We start from the raw sequence: 13,072 nt of genomic DNA, 5'->3' as shown, positions 1-13,072 counted from the left end.
CTGAAAAGCTGCTGCTGCTGGTGGTGTGTGTGTGTGTGTGTGTGTGCGCGCGCGCACGCGCATGTATGTGTGTGAACTAGGCAGCAAGTTCACATTTCAGCTTGTTCGCTTCATCAACAGCCCTGCCTTGTATCTGAAGACATGTTGATAACAGAATGTACGGTAAATAGTCTTCCGTGCTAAAAACTCAGCTGACCTCCACAGGCTCTTCATACCCCCAGCCCTTACAACAATCTTTGACATATATAATAATTTCTGCAGGCATAGCCTAGTCCTGATATCCACCACGTCTAGAAGGAAGAGTCAATGAATGCTGTTTGTGCAATTTTCCCCAAGGAGCATGGACCTCAAAAGCTACCTGCTGGATGGAATTGAAAACAAGGCAAAGCACCATTAAAGGCATGCACACAGACAGTAGAAACAGACAGCTGGAGAAGCTCAAGAGCTTGTCCTTACTTATGTGGCAGGAAGGATGTTTACCTATGAAATGAGGGAGAAGGGTGGCATGTTGTGTGCCCAGCAGGCTCACTCCTTCACATCCTCCTCCTATGAAAAGACAGCTCAACAGCTACAAATTTGATTGCTACCCACCTTCCTACTTCTGCAGTTTAGCGGGGCTTGGGGACAGAGAGCAATAGCATTAAAACAGAGTGCATGCCGGGATGGAGATAGTTACAATGGTGAAAGTCCTGTGTCGCTTCCATCAATTGCTCACAAGCCATTCTTGTCTTGCCACTCCCAAGTTGAGCTCCTGGGCAGATGACTAAGAAATCACAGCTCTTCAAAATAGCCGAAGCAGGAGTTGATTAGCCTTTAAGAATGGGAGAATTTATCCTTAAAAGAGCTGGAGAAAAGAAAGCAAGCTGACCTTTTTTTTTTTTTTTAACCCCCACACAATGGTTTTAAATGCATTTGCCACATAGCTCTGCTTTTCAAAAAAAAGAAAGAAAGAAAGAAAAGGGGGAAAAAGTGATTTCTTTTTCCTATTTTCTTTTTGGGTGTACAGTCTTAATGCTAATATACGGTACTTGCTACAGCTGTCTACCATGTTGAAGTGTAAAGGTTTGATGAAGGAGTTCGCTGAGAGAGAGGCAGAAAGATAGAATTATTATTATTTTTTACTGGTCTTCTGTTTTACTGCTATTCTTGAACTTCACCACCATGACTGTTATGTTGTCAGGGCAGCCTCTGTAAAATGACTGCAGGACTATACTCTTGGCTCCAAAATGTGGCTCATCCAAGCGTTCTTTGATGAACCGTACGGCCTCCTCGTTGCTGAAAGCATCCCACAGCCCATCAGATGCCAAGATCATGAATTCTGGCTGAAGTTTGTCCAGGTCAAAGGTTAGGATATCTGGGTCAGGGATGACAACGTTCAGATTTTTCAGCGGGTAATCTCCAAGGGAGCGGGACATGGCCAGGATCCCCTGAACACGCCAGGAACCATTAAAACTGATGAAGCCACCTAGAGGGAAGAAAAACAAACACACACACACACATATTGTATTAAATTGCTTCTGCATGAGGTTGTTCTCAGAAGCTTCTGTGCCTCTGGGCTGTAAAACGAGTTAGAAAACAGAGTAATGGTTTTGCTTTGCATTTCTTATTGCAATCTTTCTTTCCCAAGCACTCCTCACATTTCAATCCTTCCTTCCTTCCTTTCCCCATAATACACCAGTTTCTCTGCTGCTAAGACGTTAAGGAAGGGAAAACTCCTCAGGGTTACCATTTAGGAACTGGAAGCTAAGAGCGAAGTTTCCTTCTTTGGAGAACCATTCTATCATAACTATACTTCCTGTGCTTCGATTCAATGAAAACTTTAAAGAAAGGAGAACATACAGCCATTGCAAGGTACTATTATAGGATGTGTGTATGTGTGTGTTAGCTTGAACGCGATATTTGAAATCAGCCCCAAGCTTGTGGTTTTCCATCCGCAAGATGGGATTCTGTGGACTGCTAAAGATTCCGTCAAGTTATTGGCTGTAGGAAAGTCCGTTGGTGTATCTCTTTGCATGACTAAAGAGTACAAGTGACTGGTTGCCATAGAAATTAATAGCTGGAGATGTTTTCAGAAGATGGGCTAAAGAGGGCAGGCCTTCTTCCTGTTCCCTGGCTGGTCTTGTCCATCTATGCTGAATCCAAAGCTATGACTTCATCCACCCCAAGAAAGAAAAGAAGGAAGGAAGGAAGGAAGAACCCTAATTGTGGGACAAGATTTGTTGGGATGTAAACAGATCCCAGCCACCTTACGTTCCGCCCGTATATATGTTTATACATATATTATATTACGAAGATGCCACTGTCTCTAGCGACTCTCATTCTAAGGAAACCAAACGCAAGGTATGTGCTGGAACCCTGAACTATCACACTATGCATGTTGGTGTGCATAACAATGCTTGTAAGGTCAAAATTACAGCTTCCTCCTGATTTGAAGATGCTCTCAAAAATGAGTTGAAGTTCTCTCCCTCTTCCAGCTCATGTCGTCACCACATGGCATTTCTGCCCTTCCTCACTTGATTTCACTGCCTGCTGCTGCTGGCAAGTTAACACACCTGTTGATGATGCAAATATTCCTAAATATAAGTAGGAGGGGAAGATGGGGAGGAGGAGGAGAACTTAACATCTGCATCATTGCTGCTACCATTGCCTCATGGGTAACACCCCAAGGTTGGACTCCTAGCCCTTTTTAGGGAAGCTTTTAATGTTTAACAGACCATTGTATTTTAATATTTTGTTGGAAGCTGCCCAAAGTGGCGGGGAAACCTAGCCCAATAGGCGGGGTATAAATAAGAATAAATTGTTGTTGTTGTTGTTGTTGTTGTTGTTGTTGTTATTATGCACATTGTTTCTTAGATCCATTGGAATAGTCCATTAAAAAATAAAGGAAGATGTACTGTGAGAAGAAAACACACACACACACACACACACACACACACACACACACACACACACACACACATATACATATATATATATATATATACACACACACACACACACACACACACACACACACACATACTGTATTGAGTAGCGTGATTAACAGAACCTGCATGAATGGACTGTGAAGGTGATCTCCTTGGAGTTATTTCCTCCATTTTATGCTATGTATTTTGAAATCCATTTTGAAATACCCAGACATTGCTACAAGGAGTTGGGTTGTGTCAGTATCCATGCTATTGCAATAGTTGTCACATGAATTCCTGGAGGCAATTACATCCTTACGTGTTTTGTATTTTTTTTGCTCGCCAAATACATATGACAAGTTGCCGAACTGCAAGAAAATATCAGCCTTTGTTTCTGACGTTTGCCATACAGTGCCATACAGTGAAATTCGTATTGATATGCTCAGGCATCCTGCCCTCTAGCTCTAACCAAGCCCTCTTTCTCCCTTCGGTACAATTCAAGAAGAGGTCCGCACTCATTTAAAAAGATTTATGAAGGCGGCGGCACATCAGATACACACTTGTAAAGACCAAAATCTCACCCTGGGGCAAAAGGGAAAGGAAATAACACAAACGAAGTTGATCATCCTCCTCCTCCAGGGTCCTTAGTGGAGCTGTAATGCAATGATCCAGAAAAGTCTTTTGAAAATAATCACCTCACACTTCAGAGTTCTAGGAAGGAAAAGGGGGGGAATTTTCTGGGTACAAACAGCAGGCATCTTCCTTAAAGCAAAGTATATAGCAGGGGAGGGGAGCAGAAGGAAAACAGAGGGGAACAGGGCCGGCTCTAGGGGTAGGCTGGGTTGCACAGGGCGCCAGGGCACCGGGCTGGCAGGGGGGCTGGAGCGATCTCCACACCACGGCGCCAGGGCGTCCGACATGCTTGAGACGGCCCTGGAGGGGAAGGACTCCAGCCATTTGCAAAATTCCATTACGTTCTGCGACTGCCATCAAACTGGATCCACAGGATTCCCATGGCTCTGCACGTGTTTAACTTTTTTTGTTTGTTAACTTTGCTGCGTTGAATGTTCATTCTGTAGTTGACCACCTTTTGCAATGTCTTGTTTTGAAATCTTCAAATAATATTTTAGTTTCCTGTTGCTTTAAATTGTATGCTTTATATTTGACTTCCTTCTCTAATGTTTTATTCTGGATTGTTTTATTTGACGTTTTAATGTAGGTTGTAAACTGCTTTGAGATTTCTTTGTTCCCTTAAAAATTTAAAGCGGAATAGAAATGAAATTAACAACAGCAACAATACATGCAGCCCCCTTTCATGCATCTGGCTCCCTTTGCCTGCAGCAAGGAGTTGATATTCATTGGTTTCCCCTCCTCCCTGACTCATCTTTGCAGGATTGCTTTTGCTTTTCCAAGCCTCGACAGCCACCTCTTATGCACCAAAAGTGGCTTTCTGCCGCCTCTATAAAGCAAAGGCTGAAATCTCAACATAAAACATGTGGTGTTTGCCTGCGGCTGAATGAGCAGCATTTCCTTTTAGAAAAAAAAGTTCATGTTTCTGCCTTTGAAAGAGCACTTCGAAATCCTCCATTACAAAACCAAATATTGTGCACTTCAAGCTTCTGCTTAAGAGGGAGGGTTTTTTTTTTCAAAAGGTTTCTGGCACAGCTGCCTGTTGAGCTCATATCAAAAGGACCCGAAAGTTCAACATGAATAAAGTATATTCCTACCAGGAATATGCAGTTTTTGCAAATTGGAGCTCCACACCTCAGCATACCTTTTACAGCTCTATGTGGCCTGCGTACATGGCATCAGTCTACAGGCATCCCCAAACTTCGGCCCTCCAGATGTTTTGGACTACAGTTCCCATCATCCCTGACCACTGGTCCTGTTAGCTAGGGATTATGGGAGTTGTAGGCCCAAAACATCTGGAGGGCCGCAGTTTGGGAATGCCTGGTCTACAGGGATCCCCAAAGGAAACAAAAAAACCCCCAGCACCCTTGCATACCAGTATGTGCGATCACTAAGTGCGTCAGTGAACAATGGCTACCCCCGATTCTAATTACCATACATAAAACTTAAATTGGTACAGGAAGCCCTTTGTTCTTCCGGTCCAGCAGGAACCAGTGGCCAAGCTGTGGGAGATGAGCAGCCAAACCTAACAAATGCATATTCTTGCTAGTGAGCATGAGAAGGAGCTAACACCACAGAGCTGCATTGCTGATAGGCAGATACTTGGACCATAGAAATGCAATGGATAGAGAGGGCTGTGTGTGATGTCATTTCCCCTCTGTGGCATTCGTACAGAGCCCCCGGTCGTTTCACGGACTATTGACCTGTACACCACTACTTTATTCTTCCGCTGCCACCAATTTTGTAGGGGGGAACCCAGGGCTCCCCAGTGAAGCATTGAGTCTCAGTCAGGTAGAGTTAACAATGAAGATTAAAGTTTATTTCAAACACAAACAAGTTTTAAAATATATTCGAAATGCTGTCACTCTATTCCCTCTCAGTCTTGTCCCTGACTCTAACTCACTCTGACTCCTCTATCTCCCCTCCCAAAAGAACCAACCGAATTAACTGTCAAAACCTCTGGGCTGAGCCTCAAAATCAGGTAGGCTCCGCCTCCGGGCTTTCTTACTGGTCAACCTATTAAGCTCTTCCCCAATACAAACGTATTCCCAAAGAATGGGCAAACACCACACCCTCCATTCCTGGAGAAAGAGCATATAAGTACTTCCTGTTCCTCCCTCTCCCTTTGACCACCGCTGGAGGCAAACATGCCTCTGCTTGCCCCAGTTTTAGGCACATGCCTGAAGCTGGTTATACTGTACTGTAAATATAAGAATTTTGCCTGCGTAGATTTGCTGCTGCCTTTTTTTGTGAACCAGTGTAAATAAATCTTGTTTTTAAACTTACTTCACAAGTTGTTAAGCTGGGTTAGAAGGAGGAAGCCCTGTGAACAAGCCAAGGGATGGTTCTCCCATATGTATTGGGAATGCCCAGAGGTAAGGGGATTTTGGAATAAAATCCTTAAGGTTATTAATGAAGTTTTTAAAGTGAAGTTACCTATAGACTTCAGTCTTATGACAATGGGTATATTAGAAAACACGGCCATAGAGAAAGGTGACCAGCACACCTTCAAAGCAATGATACTAGCAGGAAAGGCAACAATAGCTTTAGGTTGGAAAGATAGAGAAAAGAGGTCTGGACTAATTATTTGTTTGGGCCAGATGGAACCCCTATCTTCAATGGATAACAACTACTGGACCAGAAGACATTCAGTGAAAATTAAAGACATTGTGCCCGTGGCTGAGGACAACTGTTTGAACCCTTCCAATGGATTATGGGTGGGGGAGGGGGTGGGAAGGGAAAGGAAAAATGGTACGAGAAATTAAAAATGGGAAGGAGAGAATATAATGTATGTAAAAATTCTCGTACTTTAATAAAAAAAAAATTAAAAAAAGAAAAGGAGGAGGAAGAAGCCCACTTATTTCATTAGCCGGATTTGTGCAAAACAATGTTTTACAGTCTAATTCCTTTACTTGTTACTGCTTGCTCATACAGGAAGCATAGCTGCCAAGTTTTCCCTTTTCTCACGAGGAAGCCTATTCAGCATAAGGGAATTTCCCTTAAAAAAGGGATAACTTGGCAGCTATGACAGGAAGGCACCCCTCAAAGCAGGCAAATAAGCAGTAGCTGTTAAGGGAAAACGAGGCCAGGGCCAGGGGGCACCATGGATTGACAGTGAGGACCCTGTCAAGGTATCGATCTCGGCAGCTGCCTGGTGATGTCTGGCACCATTGCTGCCCATAAAAATAAATTTATAAAGGAATAACTCCCTTGCCTACCCCCCTCCCCTTCCCAAACAAGGCCAATACAGCATACAGAGAGAAAAATAACATAAAAGTTGCATTTCCAAAGCAGCAGGAGTTCTTTCAGCTGATTACTTAAGTGAAACTTTTAGAATATTAATCTCTTTAATGAAGGCTCCTCTTCTGGATTACAATAATCAGGTTCAAATGTTAATTGCTAATAGGTGCTCTGCTGTTAAAAGACTACTTTGTGCTCTCTCACCAGTGTATGGAATCTACATTTTCTTCTCTTTCCCACAGAGAATTATTGCCTGCTCTGAATGAATCGTTATTACAGGACACAACGCAGCATTAGCCGGAAGAGGCACTGGTTTTTTATCCATTCTGAACTGGAAGCTTCAAGTCCCCCCCCCCCAATCAAGCTACCAAAGTTTTGTGTGTGCATCTTTCTATGTTGTGTGAATTTCTATGTTGTGTACCACCCTGTGATCTTCGGATGAAGGGCGGTATACAAATTTAATAAAGAATAAACGAATAAGGAACCTCTGGTCCTGGGTTATCCAGCCTAGACTATTGCTAGACTACAAGTCCCATTAGCTACAGGCCATACTGGCTGGCTCCAGCCTCTCTACCTTTTCACGAGGGCCTTTTCCTCCAGGATTCTCAAAGGTGCAAAGCTGACCTTCACTGAGGAGAAGCTCCATACAGCTGTGTTTCCAAAAAATGCAAACAACACCTTCCTGCCGAGTTTATTACAGTATTCTGTCAGAAAGCCCACAGAAGTAAACACCAAACTTTATAAGCTTACCGGCTCTTTTAATCCTCTTCCTCTCCTTGAGCTGGTAGGGCTTGTGATCGTGCGACAAAGGGATAGCATTGCCATCCTTATCGCACAAGACGCCCCTCGAATCCCCAACGTTGGCCACCGTGAGCTCCTTATCTGACAGCAATGCAATCAAACACGTTGTACCTGAAAGGGGCAGAGGAGCAGGGATGGAAACAGATGAAGAGAGCGTCAAGACAATGGAGCGAAAATCACTACTGCTCGTGTCAACACTTTCTCCCCCCCCACCTGTTTTATCTGCATTCAGCAGCCATCAGAAACAGCAGCTGTGTTTGTATCTGAACGAAACATCTAGTACTCTGATGACAGCCTATTTAATGGCACTGATCAAATCTGACAGTCAATTTCTTCCCTGCACATTATTTCTAGTACATCTGATTTTGGGTTGGCATTACAGGGGTCAGTCCTCCGGCACAGCACTTCTCACCTGGCTTATCATTCAGGTGTAATTTTAAATGGCAGGAAATCTCTCTCTCACACACACACCTTCATGGTATATACAGGTGAAACTCGGGAAATTATAATATCGCCGAAAAGTGCATTTCTTTCAGTAATGCAACTTATTATTTTTTCTTTTTCTTTTTACAAATGCTTTCTTTTGGAAATTCCACATTAATAAATACTGTATATTCCGGCATATAAGATGACTGGGCGTATAAGACGACCCCCAACTTTTCCAGTTAAAATATAGAGTTTGGGATATACTTGCCGTATAAGAAATACGACCCGGCGTATAAGACGACCCCCGACTTTTGAGAAGATTTTCTTGGGTTAAAAAGTAGTCTTATACGCAGGAATATACAGTAGTTACAATAATGCAAAAATAAACAAAAACGAACATCGCTATTACATTTCATTAATTACATTCCATTTATAATTGACCCGCCTAATAATGACAAGTAATTACAATTACAACAAATAAAGGCTTGGCATATCTTGCTTTGCATGTCATGCATCTATCTCATATATTGGTTTCACCTTTTAAGTTGCATCACCTTTTAAGTTGACGATATTCTAATTTTCCGAGTTTCACCTTTAAAGACTGCCCCTTGCTTTTGAGGGACACAAATGTATGGAAGACTTGCAAAAACGTGAACAGCACCTTGCTGCGTGTGGTAAAGGACAGGAGGAAATGGCCTCTAAATTACAAAAGGCAGAGGGAAATATACTCCCAGTGATAACCTGACGGGTGTCTTCTCTCACTGGGCGAGGAGAGTAATAAGAGAGAAAATTCCTATTGACATATCAGCCTGCTTGTTGCCGTTCATGACTGACAGCGACTTACATTTACAAGATGTAGGAATCAACTATATCTGGGGCAGCTGCAACCTGCTTGACCCCCCCCCCCGTCAAATTGAGTTCTGTGGGGAAAGGCAACTTCTGGACATGTGACCACGAGAAGCCTCGTTATCCAGAAAAGGTTGATTTTACGTCCTCAGAGCATATGCTGCTGCCTCATACCTGCCCGGACCATCTAGCCCAGGCACCCCCAAACTGCGGCCCTCCAGATGTTTTGGCCTACAACTCCCATGATCCCTAGCTAACAGGACCAGTGGTCGGGGAAGATGGGAATTGTAGTCCAAAACATCTGGAGGGCCGAAGTTTGGGGGTGCCTGATCTAGCCCAATTCTGACTGGCAGCAGTTGTCCAATGCAACAGCAAACCTGCAATCTCCTACATGCAAGGCGCTTGCTTTTAGCTGAGGGTTTGGGCGCAAAGAAACCACGAATGTGCCCTTCTGGAGGAGGAGGTTTGAGTCACAAAATCATCTAGCATGAATCAATTCAGAAGAGTTCATCAAGAAAAGCTAACCATATCTTATAGCAGGGGATGGGGGGGGCTTTATGTACGATGCATTCCCTGTATAGATACAACTTCCTTGTAGAAAACTGAAATCAAGAAGAGCCCTGTGGATCAGGCCAAGGTAAGGTAGGTAAAGGACCCTTGGATGGTGAAGTCCAGTCAAAGGCAACTATGGGGTTGCGGCGCTCATCTTGCTTTCAGGCCGAGGGAGCCGGCATTTGTCCACAGGCAGCTTCCCGGGTCATGTGGCCAGCAGGACTAAACCGCTTCTGGCACAACAGAACACTGTGATGGAAACCAGAGCGCACGGAAACGCCGTTTACCTCCCCTACTTGCACTGGCATGCTTTCAAACTGCTAGGTTGGCAGGAGCTGGGACAGAGCAATGAGAGCTCACTCCGTCACGGGGGATTCAAACCACCGACCTTCTGATCGGCAAACCTAAGAGGCTCAGTGGTTTACACCATCCAGTCCAGCATTCTGGTGGCAAAGCAGATGCCTGTGGGAAGTCAAGCAGGACATGAGTGCATGTCCTTCCCACTTGTGATTCTCAGCAACTGTTATTCAGAGACATATGCTTCCTCTAAAAATGGAAGTAGGCCATGGCCACCATATCTAGCAGTCTGATTACTGCCATGTGCGGTGATACACACTTAATGTCTCATTTTCTACATGTAGTTGCTACCAAAAAGAGTCCAGCAGTGATTGAGTTCCTGCTGTCCTTAACAGGCAAGCCTATTTATATACTGCCGGATAAATAAAAAATCATGTTCCCCACCGCCAAGCAGAATTAAGTCTTTCTGAACAAGATGGCATCTAGTTTTGCACATACTTTTTGTGTGCTAAGACCAGTCCCATGGTTTTAGAACGTTTGACTTAATTGCTAAGAAACCCCTGCATATCTGCCGCAGAATCCCTATACACCGCGTGGAATTCTGGGTTGTGTTTACGGAACATGCTTGTTTCTTGCGGCACATTGGCCAGGCCTGTTGGGCCTCAACATCATGCTTAAGGGACAGCCTAGAAGACATGCAACGCTCCAGGGTGTTGATCCCTCCTTCCCTTCCATACATCCGTTCCAGTATCGCATCTGAACAAACTATGGTAGATGGGTCTGCACAGTTAGAAATCTTCAAGGACTAGATTCTGTCTTATGCTAACTCTGGGTTTCCTTCATGAAGTTGCAAGGAAAAGCAGCTATTATATATTTCCGGGGTACAACACCTGACATTTAACTTGACTTATTTGAAGACTGCTGAAATTAATTTATTTCCGCATCATCACAATTCATGTTCTGGTTTATCATTTAGCGGTAAATAAAATTAATTTCATGCTTTCTTTCTTTTTCCCTTTATGTGGGCCAGAGGAGTTTGAGGTGAATTTTCACCTCAGTTAGTTAATCTACATCTGATTATTCATAAGACTGAGACATCTGTCTTTGCATATAATGGAGACTTGGAAGATGGTGTGTGGTTGTGTGGGAATTATCAGTTATGCGAGAGAAGGAGGAAGTTATGAAAACCCATTGTTAATGTATGCATGAGAAGGAAAGAAGCGTAAAGCAGTAACATAGGCACACATTTTGGAATCCTGGTCCTGAAAAACTGTGATGTTGCAGCCCAGAACACCGAAGTGATGTCGTTACAAGTTGGTGCAACAAGATAATTTCTGTAATGTTGTAACTGTGCTAGTTTTACCCCTTCTAAACATTCACCTGCTGTTGGCTCAAATCAAAGGACTGGGCTGTGAAGGTTGTGTTGTACAGTAGAACCTCTACTTACGACCGATTCTACTTGGGCCCGATCCAAGTCGCGACTGCAGCAAACCCAGAAGTAAATACCGGGTTTGCCATGATTCGTGCATGTGCAAAAGCGGCTTCTGCCATTTGCGCACGTGCAGAAGCAGCTGCTGCCATTTGCACATGCGCACAACGGCGCTTCTACTAGCGACCCGTTTCGCCTAAAGGACGGGCCACCGGAACGGATTAGGGTGGTAAGTAGAGGCTCTACTGTACCTTCAAACAACTGGTTTACACCAGGTGGATTCAGCAGCTTCATATGGAAGTTATGCATCACAGGTTCCAGTAATGCATGAAAGCATGGAAGGGAGCCAGGCATAATGATCCCACCTCCAGTGTCGCTTTTCAGACAGGCTACACCCCCAAACATTTGCATGTTGGGTGGAAAAGGCCTGAAGGAAGAGTCAAGGCATGTGCAGCTGAATACACACACCGTCCTCCATCAAACACTGCGTAATCTGGGTTCCCAATCACATGGAAAAGCCTGCACATGTTCAGTTGAATGTGCATGGGTTTCCCCTTGAGACTTCCACTCAATGTACAAAGATCTGAGGATTGAGCCAGCAGGGATAGGGATGTTGGAGTGCGCATTGAGTGTGCATGTCTCATTTGTGTAAAGATCTTGGGTATGACCTCTCCTTCCTTGGGGTGGGGTGGGGGCTAAAGGAGGAGAGGGGGGGAAATCACACAAACAATGTGCAGAGCACTGAGGTTGCATCTTACACTGCGCATGCCATGGAATAGATTGTGTATGTCCACTTCTCCATCCTAGAATTGCTGGCTGATTAGACTTCTCACATGTGAGTCAGCTCAAAGAGGTAGATGTACCTCTTTGGTACATTACAGAAAAAGCCATTACGGCATAAGGCGAATGCTGAACAGCTTCACAGTGGTACCTTGGTTCTCAAACGCCTTGGTACTCAAACAACTTGGAACTCAAACACTGCTAACCCAGAAGTAAGTGTTCCAGTTTGCAAACTCTTTTTGGAAGCCGAACGTGCTTCGTTTTGAGTGCCACACTTCCGATTTGAGTGTTAAGCTGACTGAGTGTTACGCTGAGGTCTGTCTGTTTTTGCTATTTATTATGCGTTTTTGTTTTTGCAGCTCTTTTTGTTTTGTTTTTGTGACTGTGTGGAACCCAGTCCAGCTATTGATTGATTGATTGATTGTGTGACTGCAGTACATTGTTTATTACTTTCATTTTATTGATCAATGGTCTCGTTAGATAGTAAAACTCATGTTAAATTGCTGTTTTGGGGGTTGTTTTTTTAAAAAAAGTCTGGAACGGATTAATGCATTTTGCATTACTTTCTATGGGAAAGTACACCTTGGTTTTGGAACACTTTGGTTTTGAAACAGACTTCTGCAATGGATTGTTTGAGAACCAAGGTACCACTGTACTCTACCACTGTTCTGTTTATTTTCATTGGCCTTGGCAGAAAATCTAGACACAGTTGGACTTCTTAGGACTAGAAGTTATACATCTGAAAACAGCAACTCTTAAGAACACCATCTCAGATACTTAAAAGGACTCGTCTGCAGCACCTGACGCAGGGAGGCAGGATTAAACAATGCTTTCTTGCAGAAAATTCAAGTACTCACTCCACTGCCTTTAAGTTTGTTTTTAAAAATAAAGATAAAAATTGGAAGATCCAGTTACAGATTGCTTGCATCTCATCTGTTTTGGCCCCGAGAGACGTCAGCTAGTATGTGTCCGTCTACTGGGTTTATGACAAATGCGATATCTAATCCTGCTTTACCCTCATGACGCTGCGGCAACACTGCAATCCTATCCCTGTTTATTTAGGAGTAAATCCCACGGAGTTAAATGGGGCACACTCTAGGGTAACTGTGCACAGGACTGCCGTTTAACCCTCTTATATGAACTATTTCTCAGCTTCTCTCTCCTT

At 43.8% G+C, this 13,072-nt stretch overlaps 1 protein-coding gene across 2 annotated transcripts in view; it reads right to left on the bottom strand.

The window, feature by feature from the left end:
* Positions 1–929: 929 nt before the first annotated feature.
* Positions 930–13,072, bottom strand: part of PPM1L (protein phosphatase, Mg2+/Mn2+ dependent 1L) — a 170,887-nt gene continuing 158,744 nt past the window's right edge. For both annotated transcript variants that reach the window (XM_060274414.1, XM_060274415.1), the window contains exons 4-5: positions 7,527–7,688; positions 930–1,465 (exon numbers count right to left, since the gene is read on the bottom strand). In XM_060274414.1, the coding sequence (XP_060130397.1) occupies positions 1,119–1,465; positions 7,527–7,688 (509 nt within the window). In that variant the 3' untranslated portion in view covers positions 930–1,118. The remainder of the gene's footprint in view (positions 1,466–7,526; positions 7,689–13,072) is intronic.

The sequence above is a fragment of the Zootoca vivipara genome, chromosome 5 (genome assembly GCF_963506605.1).
Source record: "Zootoca vivipara chromosome 5, rZooViv1.1, whole genome shotgun sequence".
Classification (NCBI taxonomy): Eukaryota; Metazoa; Chordata; class Lepidosauria; order Squamata; family Lacertidae; genus Zootoca; species Zootoca vivipara.
Note: the sequence above shows the minus strand (reverse complement) of the source record. Positions and strands in the feature narration are given on the sequence as shown.